The sequence below is a fragment of the Malus sylvestris genome, chromosome 17, assembly GCF_916048215.2.
Source record: "Malus sylvestris chromosome 17, drMalSylv7.2, whole genome shotgun sequence".
In the NCBI taxonomy this organism is placed as follows: domain Eukaryota; kingdom Viridiplantae; phylum Streptophyta; class Magnoliopsida; order Rosales; family Rosaceae; genus Malus; species Malus sylvestris.
The window spans coordinates 33,284,970-33,310,929 of NC_062276.1; the positions used below are offsets into that span (position 1 = coordinate 33,284,970).

At 37.8% G+C, this 25,960-nt stretch overlaps 2 protein-coding genes and 4 long non-coding RNA genes across 6 annotated transcripts; 1 reads left to right on the forward strand and 5 right to left on the reverse strand.

The window, feature by feature from the left end:
• Positions 1 to 522: 522 nt before the first annotated feature.
• Positions 523 to 1,982, reverse strand: LOC126612244 (uncharacterized). The gene is made up of 2 exons (XR_007618992.1): positions 1,398 to 1,982; positions 523 to 720 (listed from the first exon to the last, which is right to left on the reverse strand). It is a non-coding gene; the product is annotated as an uncharacterized LOC126612244 (long non-coding RNA).
• A 68-nt stretch (positions 1,983 to 2,050) lies between these two features.
• On the reverse strand, positions 2,051 to 4,559 carry LOC126612243 (uncharacterized). The gene is made up of 3 exons (XR_007618991.1): positions 4,325 to 4,559; positions 2,221 to 4,091; positions 2,051 to 2,140 (listed from the first exon to the last, which is right to left on the reverse strand). It is a non-coding gene; the product is annotated as an uncharacterized LOC126612243 (long non-coding RNA).
• Positions 4,560 to 4,576: 17 nt separating this feature from the next.
• Positions 4,577 to 7,941, reverse strand: LOC126612242 (uncharacterized). Its single transcript, XR_007618990.1, has 3 exons — positions 7,902 to 7,941; positions 4,890 to 7,814; positions 4,577 to 4,814 (listed from the first exon to the last, which is right to left on the reverse strand). It is a non-coding gene; the product is annotated as an uncharacterized LOC126612242 (long non-coding RNA).
• Positions 7,942 to 10,050: 2,109 nt separating this feature from the next.
• On the forward strand, positions 10,051 to 11,103 carry LOC126612245 (uncharacterized). The gene is made up of 2 exons (XR_007618993.1): positions 10,051 to 10,720; positions 10,935 to 11,103. It is a non-coding gene; the product is annotated as an uncharacterized LOC126612245 (long non-coding RNA).
• A 4,649-nt stretch (positions 11,104 to 15,752) lies between these two features.
• On the reverse strand, positions 15,753 to 21,135 carry LOC126612153 (probable boron transporter 2). The gene is made up of 12 exons (XM_050280482.1): positions 20,707 to 21,135; positions 20,459 to 20,541; positions 19,829 to 20,021; positions 19,538 to 19,676; positions 18,203 to 18,368; positions 17,922 to 18,088; positions 17,650 to 17,823; positions 17,466 to 17,561; positions 17,244 to 17,381; positions 16,766 to 17,088; positions 16,409 to 16,676; positions 15,753 to 16,237 (listed from the first exon to the last, which is right to left on the reverse strand). The coding sequence occupies exons 1-12, from the start codon at positions 20,808 to 20,810 to the stop codon at positions 15,947 to 15,949; spliced, it is 2,142 nt and encodes a 713-aa protein (XP_050136439.1). The 5' UTR covers positions 20,811 to 21,135; the 3' UTR covers positions 15,753 to 15,946.
• A 2,677-nt stretch (positions 21,136 to 23,812) lies between these two features.
• LOC126612164 (uncharacterized) lies at positions 23,813 to 25,944 on the reverse strand. The gene is made up of 3 exons (XM_050280500.1): positions 25,747 to 25,944; positions 25,355 to 25,429; positions 23,813 to 24,214 (listed from the first exon to the last, which is right to left on the reverse strand). Exons 1-3 carry the CDS (start codon positions 25,927 to 25,929, stop codon positions 24,044 to 24,046), a joined length of 429 nt encoding a protein of 142 aa, XP_050136457.1. The 5' UTR covers positions 25,930 to 25,944; the 3' UTR covers positions 23,813 to 24,043.
• Between the last annotated feature and the right edge of the window lie 16 nt (positions 25,945 to 25,960).

The following is a 25,960-nucleotide window of genomic DNA, read 5'->3' on the forward strand; positions in this document are numbered from 1 at the left end:
ATGATATAACATCATATAGAAAAAACTTCACATAAGGCCACAACATACTCATCCACACCGCTGTACGCGGATCATAATTTGACTGAAAAAAGAGGAGGACAGTCGGGAAGGAAAAGCCATCGCAAGAAGCAAAGTGTGCGTCACAGTCTCACTGACAATCCTGCACCTTCCGCGAAATTTACAAAATGATATATAGCGCTTCGGTTTTGCAAGTAACCCAAAACCCGATGCACTAATTCGTTTTTTGGCCACAATCCATCTTCTCTCCATACTTTTTTTTTTTGGAAGCATCTTCTCTCCATACTCCTACCCCATGTTTCATACGCGTTCCATACAAATATTAGCTCATAGGAAAAGGTCATGATATGATATGGGTTCATACAACTATGCCATAAAGTTTTCGGTGTGTTTCTGACACGCCCCGATCCCGATGTCCTAGGGACAAAGGGATGGTCACGTGCTGGCCGACACCCGAAGGGTGACGAAAGCCATTTATTGAGTGCAAATGCTGACAACAAGGGATAGATAAGACTTATAAATATAAGAGAATAAAGAATATGTATTTAAGGAACGTGTTCAGAGCACACATCTAATCTAGAACATTAAAAGAATTAATATAAAAATTGAATGAACACAGAAGTGGGTCCTACACCGAGAGGACTCGAAGATACCGATGCGGAAGTGCCTGGATGCCGGGATTGTATGCCTCGATCCTAAATCCTGAAGGGGGCGCAAAACAAACATGAGTGGACCAAGTTGATATATATATAGTAAAACAGTTATCAACGTACTAACCCCCAGGTTTTATGAAAACACATATATAATGATAACCATAGGTTTTCCGAAACCTAGCATGATGTGCAGTGTCTCAAATCATAACTTGTATATATAATAATCACTAGTGAATTGTCCGATAACCCCCAGGCCCCATGCCGGCTCCCCGTCTCTGAGCAGACAGTCAGAGGAAAATACACTTCAGGCCCCATGCCGGCTCCCCGTCCCTGTGCTAAATAGCCAGAGGAAACACACTCCAGGCCCTATGCCAACACCAAACCGTCGCCCGGGACGGACCGGAATCTATCCCTACGTCCCGTAGCGGAAAGGACTACTAGGTAAGTACAAAACCATTGAACATACATATATTGAAAAACAACTTCATAGTATAAAGTCATCCATCATCTATACTATAAAGAGGTGTTCGAAACATGTTCTAAATATCATATCGTCATCCATCAGATATTCTATAAGAACACGGGTTATAGGAAAAATAGTAATAATTTAAAGTAGCCTCAATAAGCATGTTATCTCAAAACGTTTCATAAAACGTAATCATTAAATCATGCCTTTCATGTATGCATTTCTACTATTAAAACATGCTTTTGAAGGGGTCCACTCACAGTACTTCGCCGTCGAAAAGTCACGCAGCTAGCGAAGACAGAAACGCCACTATAATTGCCCCTAAGCACATAAAGGGGTCTAATTAATAAAACTCTAGCATAACAATTGAATTTGAGAAAACGGACGTCGGAAACGGATTTAGGACGTCGAATTACCCTAAGAAGGTTTCCGGATAAATTTCTTAAAAGTCCATAGAATATTCCTTGAATATTCCCTGACGGAATATTCCCCAAAAATGTTTGGATCGGTTAGGGTTTAGGGTTTTAGGACTTGGGTTAGGATTAGGTTAAGGGCTAAAAGGGTTTGGGTTTTAAAAGGAAAATGAGTTTGGATTTAAGGCTTTCACAAATGAGGCCCAAGGCCTTTTAAACAAATAATAACAATATACTAAAAACAAAATAAAATAAAAGGAGGTTGGGTTGGGTTTCTAGGTAAAGGGGTTTAGGTTGGTTTTGGGTTGGGCTCGGCAGAAAGGCCCAAAGGCCTTGGGTTGGTGGGTCGCCGGATTCAAAGGGAGGAGAAGGCCGGAATTCGGCCGGAAAACTACCCAACTTTAAACGGCCATAACTTTGTCACTACTCAACGAAATCAAGCGAGACAAAAATGAAAGTTGTAGCCCTGGAAGAGACGAAGAGAATGATACCTCACACGACGGCCAACTCGTCGTGGTTTGGCCGGAAATTCTCTCGAAAGTCGTCGGAGATGGGTGTGCCTACACCCGGCTTCGATTTCGTCCTATAACCTCCAAAAATCACACAATAAACTCAATTCAAACTCAACCCACAAGATTCTTGGACGAAATAAGGGAGATTTGAGGCTTACCTCACCGGGAAAATAGGAACTCGCCGGAGTTCCTTTCCGGGTTTCCTGGGGTTGCAGCACGGGACAGAGGGGGAGAAGGACGAGATGGCGACGATGAGGGGTCTTCCTCGCGCAGGGGAGATGGGTGCGTGCGTGCGTTCGCGGTTGAGAAGAGAGATGAGGGAGCTGAGAGAGGTCCGAGAGAAGGGAGAGAAAGACATGACAGACAGAAAAAGAAGAAGAAGAAGGAAGGGGGGTTCACGGGGGGACAGAGAGAGAAGAAAGAGAAATTGTTTGGGGGGCTGCCACGTGGCAGATTTAGAAAGAAAAGGGATCCAATGCTTTGGATCCTGATTTGGTAGACAAAAAGGATGAAATATATATATTTAAAACATTTAGGGGTAATTACAAACATAAATCTTTATAATTAGGGGGGCGGGTGTTACAATCTTCCCCCCTTATAAAAATTTCGTCCCCGAAATTTAAAATCACCTACTAAACTGAAATACTCGTAAATAGTAAAAAGAATATATGTATAAAGAGAAATCAAGTCAGAGTGGGTGCATCAAAGAGAATATGCCACACCGTCGCGAGCGGGTTGCAAAATCCTCTATCACGCCTCCAAACTCTTACTTTCATCCCCATCAGTGTAAAAATAGAAAACATACTTTAATAAGATATAAGGTCGAAAACATATATTGACGTAAGGGTCAAAAATAAGTACATAAAATACGATAACGTCAAAATAGAGATGTACTAACATATAGATCAAAATTTTGAGCTGAACTTAAAATTGAAAACAGAAAACACTTTCCTCAAAACATTTGTAACACCAAAAACAAATAACCAAAGTAAATGAAGTTAAAATACTTATACTGAAAACCAAAACTGAAAGATGAGAGTGGGTCTCGCCCAAGAATTCGTAACTTCACGTACTCCGAGAAAAGATGAGTCTTTGGGTCGAGTCCCAAGAATATCAATTCCGAATCTGCATCAGCTGCTGTAGACGAATCTTCTTTTCCACTTGCTTAACGAACCCAACGAATAAGTTATCGATACAACAGTCGGCCGCCCGTGATATCGATCACATATTTGTTGTCTCAATAAACAAGCAGTAATTTCCTGAGGGTGCACAATTTTTCACGTCGTAAATTCGATCCTTCGAATACCAGTTCACAATACTCATCTGCTAACCAGTGTTGCATGTAGAAACCCTCGTACCATGTTGCAAAAGTGCCATACTCAAACCGAACAAAATAAGAACTGTCGTCGTAAAACTTTATCCAGCACCAAGCATCCTATTTTCCTCAGTTCTTCCAAATGTGACCAACTACTCCAAAGTTTCACCAGTAAAGAACCCATTTGAAAACTGTACCTTGGGATTCAAGAGAAGTGGCTACCATGTTAGTAGTAGACTCAAAAGCTCGAACCAAGCAAGCAGAAAATGAGAAGTCATCTTCCTCGACACGCAATATCTCTTGGGAGTTGTTGTAATGCTCAATCCACCTCTCCATTTTTGCTTAGTTGCAGACTTCTAGTCAAACAAAGTCAAAGTTGGAGGAAAGAAGAAGGACTCTCAAGTGATCAACGTAAAAACCCCATGAGAGCACACCCCATTCAAAGGAAGTTTAAAGATCTTCCGATTCTCGCCTCAACAGCGCTGTGGTGCCATTCCAGAGTGCACCAAACAATCTGCTAGAAGTGATTCAACATCCACATACTCACAAGAATAAGGTTCAGAAGTGAAGCAGTGGAAATATGCGTTGAGACGAACACATATCGTTGGAAAATAACCGATGTGATGCCTATGAATTCTAGTAAGATGGTGATACAATATGCTGACCTTCTGTACTAAAACCTTCAACCAACTCTTACTAAAAGACCGCTCAAACCTCACGCCCATGTGCTCTCGAACCGAAGGATCCTGGTGAGAGGTAGTGGAAAGCTGCGTTGAGGCGAACACATCACATCATCGAAAAGGTCTACTAAAGTAAGATATGATGGTTATGAATTGTAGCAAAATAATGAATGGTGACCATTCAATTAGCGTGAAGATAGTGATGAAATATGCTACTCATCTGCACCACAATCTTTCACCGGTCTCTTACCAAAAGACGACTCAAACTTCACACCCACGAGGAACTCTTTCTGGTAAGTCTGGTAAGCTTGTCAAAATATTATACTCCCACCATTCCTGTCCAAAACGATAAGAATTGGGTGCACACTTCCGCCGAATCGATCGATCGTGAATTCCTCACTGATTGAGCGAGAAACCATGTCTAGAAGGCTAAAAGAACACTCAAGAATTTGAGAGTCAAAACAGTCCATTAAAACTGGAGTACAAGATATCGAGATTTAAACCAGAAACCATGCTGAGAACAAACTTTTTTTTTTTTTTTTTTTTTCTACCCGTCGTGTAATGTTCCGGCATGATCCAGTTTTACTTTGAGAAACAAACAAGCAAAGGAAAATGAAGATGCAGAAATAGAAGTCATTGTTTATGATTATTTGGCTAATCATCACAATAAGGTTGATTGGTTTCTTAGCCAAAAGAAAATAGGTCTAAGCTCAAAAATAGATAAGAACTGTTAATAAGATTTGACGAGGCCAAAAAACTTGAATTAGATCTTGGAAATGCTCGACTCAAATAGATGCTCATCATAAGCTTTTTATTAAGATTCACTTGAGACATTTCGCAATTCACAATACTTTGTGAGAGTTGTTTCAAAGTTCAAAAATTAAACATAGAACCTCTGAATCAACAGAATGACGATGAGGAAAGATACGAAGCAGCCCGCGTATGCATGCAGTGACACGATTGGCTACCTTAAAGTGATGCCTCTAAGCAACCAAAGCTCAATGAGTCCAGAGAAGTTTAGAGTAAAGCTCGATCTTCGTACAATGATGAATATGGAGAGTCTCAAGCCATTACACTGAAAATTACAAGGCTAAACAGTTAACGGACAAGAGCACTGGTCAGTTGGGCTACAAGCAAGAGGTTAAGTTTACTTCTACTGAAAAGTACGAGGACAAGGGGCATTTTACCACTGAGTACCAGACTCAGGTGAAATTCAAGGAATCTGTTTATCCAAACAAAACTGGATCTTCATCATCTGAGTCCCATTACAACAACAACAAGAATCGCAATTCCTTTTTGGGAAATTGATGGGAACATCATCTGCTACCGAGGAGTTTCCCAAGAAAAGTGTAATCTCTAGACGAAGTCAACTCCCGAAGGATTTGATGTGAAGTCGACGATCAAAGGTTCGTGAACTTGTCTTCGTCATTGAGTAAACAAGAAGGTAATCGATAGAACAATCGCCGAGAATTGTTATAAAGATTCACCCAAATTTCTTCAGTGGTAATGAGTCCGAGAACATTGATTTGCTCTCACCAACTACCACCTACTAACCGTCGTCACCACCAACACTTACTCGCTTCTTTAGCATGCATTTCGAATATTTCACGCAATTTCCAAGAGATATGACTATGCCCGCCATTCCTAGGGAACGCATGTTGCAGAGTGGCATCGCCATTTCGGATTTACAGTTGGTCTTGACCAAACTTCCTCAAACTGAGATTTCTAAAAACATGTCGCTTCCAAGTAACACCGACTATGCCTGTCATTCCCAGAGAATGCACTTCACAGAGTATCGATCCGATGTTGAAAGTCGTCCAACAATCCACTTCTTCATTATTAAGGCACAATCCCGACACGAATTCTTGTATATCAACCAGAAGATGACAATTCAAACAGAGGAAGATTCGCACGACTGCGCCGAATGGCACCAAATCTAGAAGTCCTGACATCCAAATGATGTCAAAACCAACACTCTACGATAATAGGAGAGGATCCTAAGTATGCTCTGAACAAACCACGCTCTGATACCAATCTGACACGCCCCGATCCCGATGTCCTAGGGACAAAGGGATGGTCACGTGCTGGCCGACACCCGAAGGGTGACGAAAGCCATTTATTGAGTGCAAATGCTGACAACAAGGGATAGATAAGACTTATAAATATAAGAGAATAAAGAATATGTATTTAAGGAACGTGTTCAGAGCACACATCTAATCTAGAACATTAAAAGAATTAATATAAAAATTGAATGAACACAGAAGTGGGTCCTACACCGAGAGGACTCGAAGATACCGATGCGGAAGTGCCTGGATGCCGGGATTGTATGCCTCGATCCTAAATCCTGAAGGGGGCGCAAAACAAACATGAGTGGACCAAGTTGATATATATATAGTAAAACAGTTATCAACGTACTAACCCCCAGGTTTTATGAAAACACATATATAATGATAACCATAGGTTTTCCGAAACCTAGCATGATGTGCAGTGTCTCAAATCATAACTTGTATATATAATAATCACTAGTGAATTGTCCGATAACCCCCAGGCCCCATGCCGGCTCCCCGTCTCTGAGCAGACAGTCAGAGGAAAATACACTTCAGGCCCCATGCCGGCTCCCCGTCCCTGTGCTAAATAGCCAGAGGAAACACACTCCAGGCCCTATGCCAACACCAAACCGTCGCCCGGGACGGACCGGAATCTATCCCTACGTCCCGTAGCGGAAAGGACTACTAGGTAAGTACAAAACCATTGAACATACATATATTGAAAAACAACTTCATAGTATAAAGTCATCCATCATCTATACTATAAAGAGGTGTTCGAAACATGTTCTAAATATCATATCGTCATCCATCAGATATTCTATAAGAACACGGGTTATAGGAAAAATAGTAATAATTTAAAGTAGCCTCAATAAGCATGTTATCTCAAAACGTTTCATAAAACGTAATCATTAAATCATGCCTTTCATGTATGCATTTCTACTATTAAAACATGCTTTTGAAGGGGTCCACTCACAGTACTTCGCCGTCGAAAAGTCACGCAGCTAGCGAAGACAGAAACGCCACTATAATTGCCCCTAAGCACATAAAGGGGTCTAATTAATAAAACTCTAGCATAACAATTGAATTTGAGAAAACGGACGTCGGAAACGGATTTAGGACGTCGAATTACCCTAAGAAGGTTTCCGGATAAATTTCTTAAAAGTCCATAGAATATTCCTTGAATATTCCCTGACGGAATATTCCCCAAAAATGTTTGGATCGGTTAGGGTTTAGGGTTTTAGGACTTGGGTTAGGATTAGGTTAAGGGCTAAAAGGGTTTGGGTTTTAAAAGGAAAATGAGTTTGGATTTAAGGCTTTCACAAATGAGGCCCAAGGCCTTTTAAACAAATAATAACAATATACTAAAAACAAAATAAAATAAAAGGAGGTTGGGTTGGGTTTCTAGGTAAAGGGGTTTAGGTTGGTTTTGGGTTGGGCTCGGCAGAAAGGCCCAAAGGCCTTGGGTTGGTGGGTCGCCGGATTCAAAGGGAGGAGAAGGCCGGAATTCGGCCGGAAAACTACCCAACTTTAAACGGCCATAACTTTGTCACTACTCAACGAAATCAAGCGAGACAAAAATGAAAGTTGTAGCCCTGGAAGAGACGAAGAGAATGATACCTCACACGACGGCCAACTCGTCGTGGTTTGGCCGGAAATTCTCTCGAAAGTCGTCGGAGATGGGTGTGCCTACACCCGGCTTCGATTTCGTCCTATAACCTCCAAAAATCACACAATAAACTCAATTCAAACTCAACCCACAAGATTCTTGGACGAAATAAGGGAGATTTGAGGCTTACCTCACCGGGAAAATAGGAACTCGCTGGAGTTCCTTTCCGGGTTTCCTGGGGTTGCAGCACGGGACAGAGGGGGAGAAGGACGAGATGGCGACGATGAGGGGTCTTCCTCGCGCAGGGGAGATGGGTGCGTGCGTGCGTTCGCGGTTGAGAAGAGAGATGAGGGAGCTGAGAGAGGTCCGAGAGAAGGGAGAGAAAGACATGACAGACAGAAAAAGAAGAAGAAGAAGGAAGGGGGGTTCACGGGGGGACAGAGAGAGAAGAAAGAGAAATTGTTTGGGGGGCTGCCACGTGGCAGATTTAGAAAGAAAAGGGATCCAATGCTTTGGATCCTGATTTGGTAGACAAAAAGGATGAAATATATATATTTAAAACATTTAGGGGTAATTACAAACATAAATCTTTATAATTAGGGGGGCGGGTGTTACAGTTTCCGATGTGACCGTTACATTGACAAGTAAGTTTTTATCAATTAATTTATGTTATACTACGTATTTTATAATTTTATTACTATTACACCATAAATAAAAGAGTATAATATGTTCGTACATACATGTTATAACACGTGTATTAGTAAGTTATGTTGAAACAAAATAATTTCAACTAGGCAAGGGTGACAAACCCATTTGGGTCCCATGAAAGATACAAAGCAATAATGATATAACCCTGTCATCCTCATGACCTAATATATAATGTATCACGGAGTCCCAGCCAAGCCAAGAAGGAGCTCAGAAGCAACCTAGAAATTGATTGAGAGGATATTATCTTTATACGATCATCATTCTGTACCTTAGTGAATTAAACTAGACGGTGGCTCTTCCAACCAAATATCACACTCACGTTCACATGATTCATCACATGGAGACCTGCAAGGAGAGCAACAAAAGGAAGATGATCAATAGCAACGTTGATGATGACGATGAAGAAGAGAAAATTGAGTTGTTCTTTGCTCTTATCAACAACATCCGGAAAGCTCGTGATCAGTTGATGAATGGTTCGAATGTGTCGAAAGGGAGCGAAATTCATGAGAACGTATCAACCAAGAAGAATAAAGGGAAAGTGGTAGAGGAAGATGAGGAAGAGAAGACCACAGCTGGAGTTTGGAAGCCAACTTTTCAGCTTGAAGATTTAACGGAAGCGGCGACTCAGATCAAAATCCCTCATGTCATCTCTCGGGGTAGTAAGAGAGAACATTGTAAAAAAGGTGATCTAGATCTTAGGCTTTCTCTCTAACTATGTATCATTTGGTGTGTGTAATTACTTATTAGTCGTAGCCTTATAGGTTACGAATTGAAGAAGACAAACTAAGAATAATCTATGTATCATTTGGTGTGTGTAATTATAAGTCGTAGCCTTATAGGTTACGAATTGAAGAAGACAAACTAAGAATAATCATGGCAACAAACTAAGCTATTTATTAAAACACGAGTTGAATGGATAGCATATCGATATATTTGTATGTGGTCCAATGTCTTAGTAGATAGGGGGTTGAGATCCTATCTATGAGGTTTGAAACACTCCCTCCCCTTAATTATCGTAATAGTTTTGAAATCTCATCTTCTCCATCCCTTAATAGTAATAATTTAACAAAATAATAATCATAGCTTATATATATATATAGGTATCAACAATTACAACACAAGCTACTTTTGTTCCTCGATCTTCGTCATCAAAGATCAAACTAAAATGAGTAATCAAAATCTCTTGTCAAGATTTCTTCTATCAACTTGACTCTAGTAGCATTTTTTCTTTTCCTGGTCAATTTTGACTCTAGTAGTATTGAACTGATGTGCTCAAATCATGCATATGTTGTTGGCAATGGAGAGGTTCACGGTGGAGGACGGGGAAAGGATTGGTACGGGCGACTGCGAGGAGAGATGGATATATGAAGAAAAGTGGTTGTTTGCTGCTGATTTATGAAATTACACTAGTAAAAAAAAATCTTGCGCGACGAAACACACATCGTCATGCAAAATCACTTTGCGCGACGAAATTTTAAACTTCGTCACGCAAAATCTTTCCAAAAATTTTTTTAAAAAAAATTTAATCTTTGCGTGATGTATTCCAAATATTTTGTAGCCTAAACCAATTTATTTTCGTTTTTTATTTAATTTTATATTATAAATTTTGAAATATAGTTATTTTCATAAGTTTTTATTATTTTTTAAAAATTTTGCACGATGAATATCAATATTTATTCGCCTAAACCTTATTTACTTATTTTTTATTTATTTTTATATTTTATATTGTTAAACTAAATTATTTCTTTATTTTTATTATTTTCTTTGCGCAACGAATACACATTTGGTCGCCTAAACCTTATTTATTTTTATTTTAAATTGTAAATTAAAATTATTTTCTTTTTTATTATTTATAAAAAGTATTTTTATAAATTTTGCGTGACAAACCAATATTTCGTCACGCAAAATCCTTAAATTTGGGCGGGAGCCAAAAATGGGACAGGAGAATTAATTTTGTTTTTTTAAGACTTTTGCGCGACCAACACTTCATCGCGCAAAACTCTAAAAATTTGGGCAGGTGGCAAAAATGGGTCGCGTGAATTTTTTTTTTAAGACTTTGCAAGACCAATATTCTCAATGTCTTTCTCTATTCTCTTACCTCTCCTATCTCTTTCCCTCTCCCCAAATCCGACCCTCTCTCTCACACCCACTCCTCTCACTTAATCTCTCTTCTCTCTCTTCTCTCTCTCTTCACTATCTCTCACTCTCACTCACTCTCTCATCTCTCTCTCACTATCTCCTCTAATTCTCTCACACTCACTCCTCCCTCTTATTCTCACTCACTCTCAATCTTGCCAAAAGGTATATTCTCCCCAAATTTTAATTTTTTTTTCATTAATATGTGTTTTTGGAGTTAATTTTGAGTTTGGTGCGGGGTTTGGGGTCGAGTATAGGGTGAGGGGTGGAGTTTGGGGCCGGATTTGGGGTATACCAATTTTAGGGGAGATTATGCTAATTTTTTGGTATTATTTTATGTTATTTTTTGGCTATTTGACCATGTTTTTTGTTGTTGTAGGGAATCGTCAAGACTTTGAAGGCTAAAGTTGAGCATTAGGACGCTATCGAACTATATTCCCCGCCACTACCACCACAATATACTTGTATTAGGATTTTATTATTGTACTTTGTTAACTTATGTGTACATTTTGAATATATTATATATATATTGGATAATTTGATCACTATTTTTCATATGTAATTTTATTTTGAATATGTCAATTTAAATTAAAGTAATTAAAAAAATAAAATCATACAATGAAATTAAATTAAAAAAAGTAAAAATTCAAAAAATCTTGCGCTACCAAATATTTCGTCGCGCAAACAATTAATATAAGAGAAATAATAAAACAAATTAATATAAGAGAAATAATAAAACAAAAAGTCAAAAACCTTGCGCTGCAAAATATTTTGTTGCGCAAACCCTATCTTCACGAGCTTTGCGCGACGAACCATGCGCGACCAAAATTTCATCGCACAAGGTTTTGCGCGACGAAATTGTACTTGGGACAACAAACTTATTTCGTCGCGCAAAGTGTTTTTTGTAGTAGTGTTAAATCAGGGGCGAGTTTTTTAGACGGATCGGGTTCAAGCGGGTCAATCTTGATATATATAAGGATTCATTTATAATTATATATCATATTCGGATCATCAGATCTAACTTGTAAATCCATATTTGATAAGGAATCTATTATAAGCCCTAAAACAATAATATATCACTAGAAACTTCATATTTTCTTATATTATTTTATTTTTAATTAGAATTTTTCATGATGAATAATAAGAAAAATGAGATTTTACGGTACCTTATTAAAAATGACACACCCCGACCTGGGAAGGTCGAAGCATGATGGCCATCTCCGTGAGGTGACGTAACCATAAGGGTAAGTAATGCAAAAAGTGAATATATTTAAAACTAATTAGAGCTAATTATACTAAATAGTGAGAGAGTGCGTAATCGTGGGAAAAACCCACTACAATTATTCAGAGCGTAATAGACAATGAGACTACAAAAGAGTAGTCAAAGTAACTAAGTACACTTATTACTCGCCCATGGGAGTGAATCCTCTAAGCCTTATATGTATATTCCCATCTCTACCTAGCACGAGGCCTTTTGGGAACTTACTGGCTTCGGGTTCCATCGGAACTCCGAAGTTAAGCGAGTTCGCGCGAGAACAATCCCATGATAGGTGACCCACTGGGAAGTTCTCATGTGAGTTCCCAGAAACAAAAACCGTGAGGGCGTGGTCGGGGCCCAAAGCGGACAATATCGTGCTACGGTGGAGTCGAGCCCGGGATGTGGTGGGGGCCCGGGCTGGGATGTGACAATTTGGTATCAGAGCCAATCCCTGCCCGGAAGTGTGCCGACGAGGACGTCGGGCCCCTAAGGGGGGTGGATTGTAACATCCTACATCGCCCAGGGGAGTGGATCATCTAAGCCTTATATGTATATTCTCATCTCTACCTAGCACGAGGCCTTTTGGGAACTCACTGGTAGGGCTGGTTCGGTATGGGATACCGAACCAAAAATGGCATATCAAATCCCGAACCGAAAATTTTCGGGACGTAAATCTCATGACCGATCCCGAACCGAAATTTGGGGATTCCCAAATTTCGGGATTCCCGAAATATTTTCGGTATTTCGGAATTTCCCGAAACCGAACATCATCAGAATCCAAATCGTCTTAGATTAATATTGAAATCATCCGAACCTGCATTAAAAATCCAAATTGAAATCAGAGACATAGTGATAGTGAATCAATGAAAGATTTATGGTCGAGAAAGAAGTAGAGTGAAGAGAGGGACCTCCTCCTGACCCGAGCCCCCAATTCGAAACCCTAAGCCCCAATTCAAAACCCTAACCTCAATTCGAAATCCCACACACACAGAGAATCACTGGAGAGAACCGGAGGTGGGGATGAAGCCATGAGGTGTGGTGGTGGCCGGAGTGGAGATAGTTCGTCGGAGTCAGATTGCTAGACGGTGGGTGGCTGCTAAGCTTCAAATCCGAGAAAGATAGGGAGAGTCTGAGACTGAGTGAAGGCAGATGAGAGGCGAAATGAAATGAGAGAGAGTGAGTAGGGATGTTTGGCTTGGTTTTGGATTGGGTGGAAGGAATGGTTAGGTGGTTTCTGGGTTGTAGAGAGAGAGAGAGAGAGAGAGAATACAAGAGAGATGAGACAGAAAAAATGAGAGGGACCTTGCGTGACCCATCCCTTCCCATGTGCTTGAAGCAAGGCCTTGCGTGACCCATCCCTTCCCATGTGCTTGAAGCAACGTTTGTCAGCACCACACCACACACACACTGACACATATACATATATACACACACACACACACCGACACATATACATATATATACACACACACACACACACACACATTGACGCATATACATATACACACACACACTGACGCATATACATACACACACACACACACACACACACATTCCAACACACACACACAGACGCACACAGACACATCACACATGCACACAGACACATATATATAATATACCTAATATAATATTGCCAACACACACACACAGACGCACACAGACACATGCACACATACACATATATATAATATACCTAATATAATATTGCCAACACACACACACACAGACGCACACAGACACATGCACACACACATATATATAATATACCTAATATAATATTAATAAAGTTCGGTTCGGGATCGGGAATACCGAAAATTTCAAATTGTAATACCGATCCCATACCGAACAATTCGGGATCGGTTCGGTTTCGGTACTAAAATTTTCGGGATTTTTGGTTCGGTATTTTTTCGGTTTGGTTTCGGTATGGTTTCGGTATGGTTCGGGATTTTCGGTATTTTTTTCCAGCCCTACTCACTGGCTTCGAGTTCCATCGGAACTCCAAAGTTAAGTGAGTTAGCGCAAGAGCAATCCCATGATGGGTGACCCATTGGGAAGTTCTCGTGTGAGTTCCCAGAAACAAAAACCGTGAGGGCGTGGTCGGGGCCCAAAGCGGACAATATCGTGCTACGGTGGAGTCGAGCCCGGGATGTGGTGGGGGCCCGGGCCGGGATGTGACAAAAAATAAGGAGACTTTGGATGCGGTCCTTAATTACCAATGTTCTTTGATTGAAATCTTGTTGGTTTTCATTTTTTTATTGAAATCCCTGACATTAAGGTAATAATATTTTCTATGTAGGTTTTATATTTTTAAATTAAAAATTGAAGTTTGTTATTTATATTAATAAGATTTTAAATAAAACTCATAATTTGTGAGATTAAATTAAAGGATAAAGTTTACTCTCCAATATATTGTATATATATAAACATGGGTACATTCATCAAAATTAACCAAAAAATTATTGTACCAAAATATAGGTACATTTTTCAAAACTACAAAAAATAAAAAAAATAAATAAAAAAGATATTAGGCTTAATAACATTATTAAATTTCTTCGATTAAACTTGAAATTGATACATTCTCAAATCAATGAAATAGAATGTACCCATATAATTTAGAAAAATAGATTAGAAAAAAATTTAATTAATTTTATATAAAAAAATGAGTACATTTAATATTAAAAAAGGGTACATTTTACATATAACAAATTGGTATATTTATGAATGGGTACATTTAAGATTAAAAAAAATTGAAAAATGATATGAATGGGTACATTTAAGATTAAAAAATTGAAAATCTTTTTACTAAAAAATTGAAAATCTTTTTACAAAAAAATTAATGGTGTTGATGCACAAAATCGGTGAGGACTTTTGTACAACAGAAAGTGTCAAGTTTGTGACCTTCGCTAGATTGCTCCGGTCACTAGTGTGGATAAGTATATGAATGGATAGAGACAGTGAAGCAAACACAAGATGTACGTGGTTCACCCATATTGGCTACGTCCACGGAGTAGAGGAGTTCTCATTAATTGTGAAGGGTTTACACAAGTACATAGGTTCAAGCTCTCCTTTAGTGAGTACTAGTGAATGATTTAGTACAAATGACATTAGGAAATATTGTGGGAGAATGATCTCCTTTTATAGAAGAGAGTTTCTAGTTTTGTTCTGACATTGACACGTGTCGTGTTGTGATTGGCTTCTGATGTGGACACGTGTCGCGCTATGATTGGCTTCTGATGTCGACACGTGTCGCGCTGTGATTGACCTCCTGGTTGGAGGGAAACTCTTCTGGGTCCTTGACGGTATAACGTTGACCGGTGCTCGGTAGTTTCGGGATTGGTCAAGTATGGTACAAACAAATGGGTACAAACTTATTCTAATTTTATTTATTTATTATTTTGGCAATTTTTTAATTGAAAATTAATGAGGAGTTTAACAAGGGTTGAGTATTAAAAATCTAAATCAATTACTAATTTTTATTTTAAAATTATGTATCTGACATGTAAATTCATTAATATTTACATTAATTCTAGGGACTTCGATTAAAATATGAAAACTTATAAGGTCACAATCAATAAACATTAGAAACTAGGGATCAGATGCTAATTTTTCCTAAAATTAATCACAATTTTCAAATATACCTACATAAAGCCAAGTAACAAACACATTAATAATGTTGGTCTATTTCTATACCATAGAAAAAAGTCCCAATAACTCAAAAAGAAAAAACTATAAAAAAAAAAGAAAAAAAGAAAAGTAAAAGTTTCTCTTTCTTTACCTTATCAATTTGCAGTCAAGATTCTAAGATGGAGAATTTGAGAGTTTTGTCTATCAAAAAAGAGATCCGATTAGAATAAATAAGGGTGTTTAGGATTTGGTGTTTGAGTCGATTGCTATCAGATAGAATACCTTCACTATATAAATAATGTTTACCAGAAATAATCACAATGCTAATGTTTACTAGAATAAACAAAGGTACACTTTTGGAAGACAGAAGAAGGAAAATGTTTCTTTACAAAGAAGCAAAGCAAAACAAAACAAAGTGAAATAGTGGAACGAAAAATGGTGAAACCCGTCTATATGTTCTTAACAGAAGGCGAAGAAAAACACACAGCTATCGTGATACTGTGTTGTTAGCTGTTACTAGGACTCTTCCCAAGCATAGAAGAAGAGCCAGGGGTCCTTGGACTGTGTGACCCTCTTCCGCCAGAATGAGGACTTCGCTCTCCTCTTAGCCCACTTACGCGAGGACTGAAGGTCGGGTGTGGACTCGCAAGGATTTCAGAGGCATTTGCCGGTGTTGAAGTAGAGCTTGTGATCTTTGGACTGCTGACATGCCTAAACTCACCCCGGCTTCTGGTCATAACTTCGTCTAATATTTCTGCATCCCCTGCGCAGGAAGCTCCAGCTCCCAGCTCTGTCTCCTGTTTCATTCCAAGCACATTAAACACAACATTTATATTGGTTCGCATTTGACTAATGTATTAAAATTCATTAACTATAAATAAGATGGTGAAATTTTCTTTTTGTCACGCGGCCTGTCATGTTATGTCGCCATATGTTTATATGAAAAAGAAAGGAAAGTGAGGTTTTACCGTTGCTAGGTTATATGTTAAAGCCGGAGCCTCTTCGTACTCTGCTGCATCCAAGTCCTGAAGGTGTGCTCCTTTGAAAAACTTGGGGAGTACGTATTGCCTCACAGGAACCAAGAGCATGATCATCATTGGAAACATAACCCCAGCAATTGGAACCCAAGTAAGCAAAAAACATACAAGCAAGTACAGAGTTTGGAAAACTGTGAACATCGCGATTGACTTGAAGGGCACAGTTTCTACAAAAGTGGCGTGATTATCCTCGAGGACTCTGCAGGATGATGAAATGCCATATATGAGGAGGAAGTAAACTTAAACAGGTATGAAACAAGTGAAAGAAGATTTCATTTGAAGGTTTACTTGAATCTTCTACTTGGAGGTGTAAAGAGCAAACAGATCCGTTCCCAAAATTGGTTACCGGGTAAGCTTTCAATGGCCATGAAGGCAAAATATCCCCAAAGGACTGAAGTAGGGATCCTTTTGAGGATAGGCATGGCTGCAACACATCCCCCCACCAATACCGCTTGAAGCAGGTTGCTGAGACGCTGCTCCTTCACCTCAACCGGCAATAAATCATCAATCTCTTTCTCAATATCAAATACTGTCTCATCAACTGGTGCATCAATATAATTTCCCATACTTGAAGCTCCCTGGATGGTTGATTCTTTTAATTCATTCAGTCCCTGCATACAAAAGTGTTTCAATTAAAGCACGATGATCACCTGGTAATTAATGCCATCAAATGTTCTAAACTACGGCCTTCTTGCCATTGCAAATCAAAGCCACAGGTGCAATATATCAAAAAACTTGAAAATCAAAATATATATTCTTGTCATACTCGAGATGAGGCCTCCTGGTAAACCAAAGGCGTCTGCATTTGTCGATAGGCATCTTGCATATTTCCATACAGTTGTCCCAAGCTAGAATTATTTCTCATACTTGTGCGTGCTGTTGCTACAAGTCGATTACGAAGCAACTGCACAAGTAAACATCATTATGGTCAAAAGGGTACAATCGAAGAAAAAAAAAGTTTGATAAAGAAAAGGTTTTGTGTGATTACCTGGTGTTTAAGAGTAGCTAAACTCTTTGTATGCATTGGAGACTGTGGGATAACTCCATTTGACGGAGGAATTCCAAGCAGACCACACATTAAAGTCTGCCATGAAAAAGCAAGAGAGTTATATAGGATTGCTTATGGAAAAGGAAAAGTTGAATGCGAGGAAAGATCAATTTGCTTTGCCAACCAGAAACCCCAAAAGAAGCAAGTCATAATGGTAAGAAGATGGCTTTCTTAAATTGAACTCTTTCTGCTGAGATAGTTGGGATGCTACACTGTGATCAAAATAGTAAAGCACTGAGATCATCGTTGCTGGAATGAAAGCTCCGATGATATAGAGGACCGGAACATTGAGCATGTCCTGCGATATGATTCCAAGTATAAACCAGTAAACCATCAGCTTAATTCATCTTCTTAATCTACCGAAACTAATTACAGAATTTAATTAGGTAGACATGCCTTAATGACAGTCCAATTGTCATATGCGCCAGGCGACCATGGATTTGGGCTTAAAAGGCGCCTTGGGATGCCATGTGGAACACTACTAGTTGGAATGTAAGACACACCAGTCCACACCAGAACCATAAGTGGCACACCATAGTCTGCTACAAAGCTTCTTAGCCAACCTGCAACGCCGAAAAGCACCGCATTACATAAAATCAAACTACATTCTATATATACATGCTACTTTCATAATCAACAAGGGAGCGGCAATTAGTGGCACATCATGTTAGTCTTACCAGTGCCATAGCGCCATGACCTTGCTTTCCTGCTTTTTAATGCAGTGAGAAGAAGGCCAAATGACAACACCAAAGCAAACATTCCATTTGCAAACCTCCATGAAGGTATAAATTGCAGTAGGCTAGTATCTTTTCCTTCTGGTAAGCGAAACTCATCCACAAGTCCCTACAAAATCAGACCACCAAAAATTGCCCAGTTCAAGTTTTCATATTTCATGTTTTTCAAGGACATTAGTGTTTTTAGCTCTAACTAATCATTCCGCACTCCAATTTTTTTTTTTTTTTTTAACATTTGTGAGAATGGACAAATGGCTATTTCGGAGTGTGAATAACAGTAGTTGCCGGTACACTATTTGATAACCACTTTGTTTATAGTTTTTAGTTTTGAGTTTTTGGGTTTGAAATAAAGAGAGAATACAAGGAAGAAGTGAAGGAATGAATAAGGATTGAAGAAGGGTGATGGGAAGGATGTGAAAGAAGTGTATATAAAATGGAACCCAACATGAAAACAAAATAGAAAGAACTTTAAGCAGATGTTATTTTCTTGATGACAAACAATATTCTATTATGATCTATAAACTAAAGAAAGATGAAAGAGTTAGAATTTAGAACGTAATGGGTTGAAGAAGAATGTCCAAACCCCAAACAATTCTCCGTGCAAGTATGTGTTCTTATTATCATTTCTAGGGTCCATTTTGTATAATTTCATGTGCATTTCTCCTCCTCTCTTCCACCACTCCCCTCTACATTCTTGATTCATCTATCCTTCCATCTATTTTCTCACTATATCTAGTGAGAGAAAATAAAAGACTAAATATAAAAAATAAAATAAATAACAACTAAACCTTACAATTTTTTTAATACTAGACTCAAAATACATAAATTAAAATAAGAAGGGGCGGTGGAAAGAGTTAAAGATGCATGGTGAAATGGGGGAGAAGTAGAACAAAAAAAAAATGATATGCATTTGTTTATTTACTATTTTTTTTTGGAGCCATTTTGCTCAACACCCAAAATTTGGTGTATACTCATCATACATCTAACCATTTAACACGTGTCATTTTATTTAACTTTGGTTAATTATTTTCAATAAAAAAACATTTAACTATAATTAGGTGAAAAAACACATGACAAATAATTAAGTATATGGTAAACATACATCAAGTTATGGTGGTGACAAAAAATGCTCCATTTCTTTTGTCAACCAAACTGTGGACTGACATTTGTAATATTTTAAGGTTCATCATGTGATCAAAACATTATTGAGTATAGAATAAATAATAATAATATTTACAATAATAATAATAATGATAAGAGGGTAAGAGGAAACCATACTTTAATGGCTTGCTGCATGAAAAGCATGGCGATTAGCAGACCAAACAACTCCCCAGCCACTCTTGTAAACCTATTTATTATGGAACAAGCACCTAATATAGCAAATAAGAACAGTAACCCAGCTGTCCATACACATACCCTACAAAATTTCAATATTCCCCACAATTTGGGGTTAGTCAAACAGCTTCAAAGAAATATTTACTAGGCAAATTCATGGAACTCCAACAAAAGCACACATGAGAAGAGAATTCTAACTCGAGAGCTTTAAAAAAATTAGGAATAAAAGCTTACCATGCGGACCATGCTAGAAAGAGCTTTGGACCCAAGTCTGTACGTTCTTTGGCAAAATTGAACATGAAGGTGTACATGATTACAGTAGGCTCGGCCACACCCAATATCAGCAAGGGTTGACCTCCGACGATGGAGTGTATGATCCCACAAACTGCCGTCGATACTAAGGTTTGCACTGCTGTCAAAACTCCACCTGCAAACAGTAATTTAATTAGAGTATCTCCAAATGAGATGTTAAAGTGTTTAAATCAGAATTAACAATAAAAATAGACAGCAACAATGTTTTCCAACCGAAAAACCAAATTTGACGATCCAAGTAAACTATGGTGATCGAACAAGCTAGCTGAAGATTCAAGTAAACTATCTTGAAATGTTAAACCTTTAGAAAACAACAATAAATATTATATCGTTGTGCCTTTCAGGTTAAAAAGGAGTCATTAATGTTGTGAAGAAATCTAATATTGCACTTATAGCAAAAGGTTTTAAATTCGACGCATGATGAGAATATTTAACTATGACGAATTCATTGTGAGTTAATCAAATTGTTACCCTAATTATTGAAAGAAGTAAAAAAATAAAAAATAAATTCAAGACTTGGAGTTGGAGCAGTAGATGAGTTGCAAAAAATACCAGTACTTCGCTCCAGTTGTTCACCAAATGAAATGACTGGGATTGCAGAAGCAAAAAATATGTAGGTGGTAGGAGCCAAAATCCTGAAAAACCCAATATCAACATGAGTTTGCATTTGATTCAACATTAAGGGAAAAAAAGTACGATATTCCATGAGTTGACGGAGTAATTTTTTCGTGTAGCGAGAACGTGGCCAAGGTACACCAAATATCATATAAGTGGGGAGAAGTTTTAAATATAGTATATACCTGAATCCAGCTTTAAAGCCCCCAGTCCAGTCTTCCTTGTAGCACTTCAATCTTCCTCTGAGATCATTCTTGATTCCCTGCAATGGCACAAATGTCTCTTCCATGCTTCTGTCTCTGATGCCAGATTGGTTCCACTTAATTCTTTGAGAAAAATATAGATAGCCTCCGTCACTGAAAAATTGCTAACAGTTTGCAGCAAGCACGGTGCAAGAGATTGCAATAATTTGAAGAACTAGCAATCAAAGTAACCACCTAAAGTTACATGGTCTGAGATTTTATACCAGATTCAATCAACGCGATGTGGAGAGAAATGCAAGGAGGGTGGACCAAATGGGGAAATTAGAAAGAGCTAGCAAAGCAGAGTTAGTAGTGGTGGTATTTTGGAAGAGAGAACTAATTTGAGATGACAGAAGTGGTTTGGGATGTCTAAATATATAAGATTCACAAAAGGGTTTGAAAATGCCATGTTATAGCGGTATTTTTCTTCAATTTATTATGTTTCGAGTTCAAAAAATAAAAAAAATGAAAGAAAAAGTTGACGAGGGCAGACAGAATTCGGGTCAGAAGGGAAGAATGGAGGTGAATCTCGCTGTCAATACCTTGGAAGAGAGTATACAATTATAGAGACAGTTAATCTCCCACACTTCTCTACTTCTCTTGTTTTGTTTATGTCATCTCACCGCCACCACATTGTCTTTGGGCTTGGAGGTCCTAATAATAATAATCTTCTTCTTTGTTCGTTGCAAAACAATCATGCATATTAATAATATTTTCAACACTAATCATCGTACTCAACTCTCGTCAACTTGCCAATTTTATAATAAAATGAATATGAGATGGTTTAGTCATGTAAATGTACGGAATAAATTGATACTCAACTCTCGTCAACTTGCCAATTTTATAATAAAATGAATATGAGATGGTTTAGTCATGTAAATGTACGGAATAAATTGACTGTAAGAGTATCAAGTAAGATGTTCATGATGAATTATTCAAGGACAAGAACGATCTTTGATTGACGATGTGAGTATCAAGTAACATGTTCATCACCATCATGTTGTCATTTTATAATCTAAATATAGTTATATGAAACAAATTATTAGTAGTGCGAGTACCAACTAACCATCTTCGATTCAAATTATTTTTTGAAGGGATGCTGTTTCAATAAAAATTAAGAATATGAACAATTTCGATCATAAAATATATACATTAAAGACACGTTATTCGCAAGAAGTGAAATCTATTTTGTTCACTCCATTCCAGCTGGATCTTCAAGCACGTAGGTAGACTGGTTTCCGGGCTTTGCCATCAAACTGTCTTCCGAAGAGTTTACTCGGATGGTGACTGGGGAAGGTCCTAGGGTGTGCTTCAACCTCAATTGACGGAAAGTCTTTTCCATATCTTTCGTCTCTGAAAGGTATGTGCATTTCAGCTGGGTGATGAAAATATAGTGTATCCTTCTTTATGTTTTTTTTTGTTGGGATTTTGGTATTTGTATGCAAGCAAATTGCAATACTAGAAGAAGGAATCAAACGCAAGACCTAAGTAGATAGATATGCTACTATACATTCTTCAGCTACAAATTTCTTGTATTTATTAACACAATGTAATTTTTGAAAGATTGGTGTGGTTTAAATATTTAGTTTTTAATAAAGCGATAACCTTGGTGGATTAAATAGTTAGTTGTTATGAGAGAAGAATCGGTGAGATCACACCCACACTAGAATACAAATATTTATTATTTTTCACTGTTTTTGTAAAGTGTCATTTGCAAATGATATATTAAGAAGATTACTTTTTACAAATGATATATTTACAATAAGAGGTAAGAGATTTAGCTTGAGTCATGCAATATGTTAATTATAATAAATTTGTATTGAACTCATGATAGTTGAAGATAAGATCTCTTTACAAGTAAAGAATATAATAATATCAGTAAAGAATATAATAATATCATATTTATACGATATTATCTATATTAAGACGTTAGGGAGTGAGCTATGCTTCATAATAAGTTAGCCATAATAATTTGATTCAAATTCATTTTTTTTATTAGAATCGTACAAGAACCTTTCACGTACAAATAAAACAAGAATACTAATTTAATCAAATAAATTGCGGTTCAAAATACGTAGAGTGTTCTTCCTTTACAGCCAAGGAATACTCATAAACCTGACAAAATACAAGGAGGCATTGCCAGCACAATCACTCGTTGACTTTCTGTTTCGTTTTTCCTACAATATATAAAGTTTTAAAGAGAAAAAAAAGAGTACAGCTCCCTTAAAATAATAACTAACATTTGCCTACACATTTTGTGTGTATGAACATATTTTTTTAGAAAATGAGAAGGAGAGAGGGGGGGGGAGAGAGAGAGAGAGAGAACGTGGGGGTGAGGGGAGTGGGAGGTTTTTTATTTTTAATATTCGAGATATTTTAACATCACTTGTAAATGAGACTTCAATAAAAAAACAGTAAAATTTTAACATGTGAAATTAAATTATTGCCCATCATTTTTTTTTTATGATAGAAGACTAAGTAGTTTTTTCACTATCTTTTGGTTGACAAAGAAAGTTTCATTAAGTAATAGAGATTAATAGAGATAACAGGGGCAATTTTTTGTTTATTTTTTATTTTTCCAATAAAAAATTAAATTTTATGTACATTGGCCAAAGTAGAAGACTTTTCTTTGTTTCCGGGGTGAAATAGAAGATGATCCAGCTATTCCTTTGGTTTGTTCTCTTGGTGGTGATGGCAACAGCCTTGCGATGAAGGCGCATCTGGTGGCTGTTGGTTTCCATTTCAATCTAAGGGTTTTTTGTTGTTGTTCAACTGGCCACTTTTGAGCAGTTCTATTGTATTTTCTTTTTTGTTGTTGAGCTTGTATTTAGGTTGTGGGCTGCCCCCTCATTTCCTTGTACTTGTCTTTTATTTAAGTAATGGAAGTAATTTAGTTTAACGGAAACAAAATAAGAAGATGATATTCAAGATAATAGTATATTCTTATCTCTAATGGTATATATGGTAAAAAGTCGTGTTATGACAAATAAGATGGGTTAAATATCATAATTATTGATCTTTAACTAATAACTATTGAAAGTGTAGTCGATGACAAAAACTTGTGTGACTTGTTAATGAAAGTGACAGTGCCGAGTAACATAATAGTTGAATTAAGAGATCAAATACATGTAAGAATAATTCAAAAAAATTAATGCTATATCTTTCCAAAAGAACACAAAATACTTTGACATAACAACTACAGCAGTAGAGAGTTGGGAGATGTTAATATCTCCTATTCCACACAATGTAAGGCTGAGATGAAAGAATACCAAACCAAAGCTTAAGCGACTCGTTCCAGCATACTGCAACTGAATTGGCCACCCGACAGATGCAGCTTCTCTGCTTTTGTAACAGCATCAAGAGGAAGAGGAATGAAACTTCGAGATGGACCATAGAAATGGGGGAAGCTATTGGAACCATCAACAACTTCATATACTAACCCTTCACCTAGCTGCAACAACGCAAACAGAGAAAATTTATCTAAATACAAAGACTACAAGGTATGAAGACAAAAAAGAAAACAATGCCAACGAACTTTGAGTGTGATCTTCATGTTGATACTTATATAAACAAATGGAAAGAAGGGCTCAATACCCATGGCTGTTCAATAGGAAACCAAGAAAATGCGGGTGGTGGAGGTCACAGAACAGTAGGACTGTAGGATGGGGAAAGATTGAGGGGTTTCTCATTCAGTCTAGGTTTCTAACTTTCTATTCATGAAGTCTTTGTATACTTTAGGGGAGCTACATGTGCCATGAGCTAGCAAAACATGGATTTTCAGAAGGTAGATTCAAGTATTGCCATCTCTTTGGTTAACAACAGTCGCCAGGAATCCCACCCTGCTAGTCCCAGAAGCTCATGGGCAAGACTGAGACTGAGACTGAGAGATCATTCCAAGGCGTAAGTGCAGGAAGGAAAATCTTATAGATTCATCATCAGCTACCTTCTGGCCCTAATGTTATTTGTTTCAAAATGTTTCAGGGTAATTTTACCACGTCTTGTTCCTCTATGTAAACCAAACAATAGTATAAGAAGTCTGCTATAATCAACAACGCCTCCAAGCAACTCCGAAGAAGTTAGTATCTGAAATCCGTGCTTCCTTCGATTCCCTTCATTCAGTAGTGCATATTACCTTCATAAGCTTCCTCTCTTTTAATCCGCAGAATAGTGGTATCCATTTGTAACTTCTCATTCCAAAAATAGGCAGAACCATGGGGCAGCTGCAGTTGCAATATTAGGTCTCCGTATATAGGAATCGCTATAGCTCACTTTGATTTCAGTAGTGCATGTGGACAAGGGATTTTAAAGTTATATGGAACTTTAGACTCGATTATTAAAAATGTACTACAAGAAGTCTACCAATGAACTACTCATGCACTACAAAGCTACTACCAAAACACCACAAATAAACTACAAAGACACTAGACGAACGACTTTCAACGTGTTATTTGGAAGTCCCCTAATCCAACTTTTGTAGTGCATGCCTACCAAATTTAACGTACGTTGCATGGAACTTTAAAGTTCCTCATCCAAACGAACCATAGCAATCAAAGTTAGAGTATAACCAAAATGGATGTTCATATCTATGTACCTTATTGGTGTCAATTTGAAGCAAGTAAAGATCCACCTTCGTATTCACGAAAAAATTCTGCAATGTCGACTTTACCTGAAAAAATTGAACCATTTTATAGCATCAATAAATCAATTAAACGCAATTCATCACCCATAATTTTTGTTTTACTTTTATTACTAGCGATAATTTTAATCAATAAATCAATTAAACGCACTGGGTTGGGCTCTATCCACCAGGGCAACCCATTTGCCACCCAGAATTTCTTTCAGTTGGACTATGTCTAAGGTTTAATCGATGCAAAGGGTAAACATAATCAAATTGGCAACTGGGTCTGATATATAGATAGATATATATGTGTGTGTGTGTGTGTGTGTGTGTGTGTGTGTTTGAAGAGACAGAGAGAGAGTGACCTGATTGAGGTTGCTAAGATGAATGAACCCAGATTTCTTGTCCAGCTCTCCACCAAAAATAGAGCCAGAGCTCTGCAACTCTCCCCACTCCGCAGCAGTGCTGATTCTGTACACATATTCTTCCATCCCTTCACCTCCACCTGCAGCCATTGCTCTGGAGATTGAAAGTCTTCCACCAACCATTTGGACGCTACTGCTCATATATTCCAATACT

What these genes read in the sequence shown, in the direction of transcription:
- LOC126612153 (XM_050280482.1), bottom strand. Translation starts at nt 20,810, where the DNA reads ATGGAAGAGACATTTGTGCCATTGCAGGGAATCAAGAATGATCTCAGA. An exon ending in ACAATTGGACTGTCATTAAG is followed by an intron (nt 17,824 to 17,921) that starts GCATGTCTACCT and finishes ATCATATCGCAG; the next exon opens with GACATGCTCAATGTTCCGGT. An exon ending in TGCTTCTTTTGGGGTTTCTG is followed by an intron (nt 17,562 to 17,649) that starts GTTGGCAAAGCA and finishes TTTTCATGGCAG; the next exon opens with ACTTTAATGTGTGGTCTGCT.
- LOC126612164 (XM_050280500.1), bottom strand. Translation starts at nt 25,929, where the DNA reads ATGGTTGGTGGAAGACTTTCAATCTCCAGAGCAATGGCTGCAGGTGGA. An exon ending in ATCTTAGCAACCTCAATCAG is followed by an intron (nt 25,430 to 25,746) that starts GTCACTCTCTCT and finishes CAATTTTTTCAG; the next exon opens with GTAAAGTCGACATTGCAGAA. An exon ending in TTCAAATTGACACCAATAAG is followed by an intron (nt 24,215 to 25,354) that starts GTACATAGATAT and finishes GCGTTGTTGCAG; the next exon opens with CTAGGTGAAGGGTTAGTATA.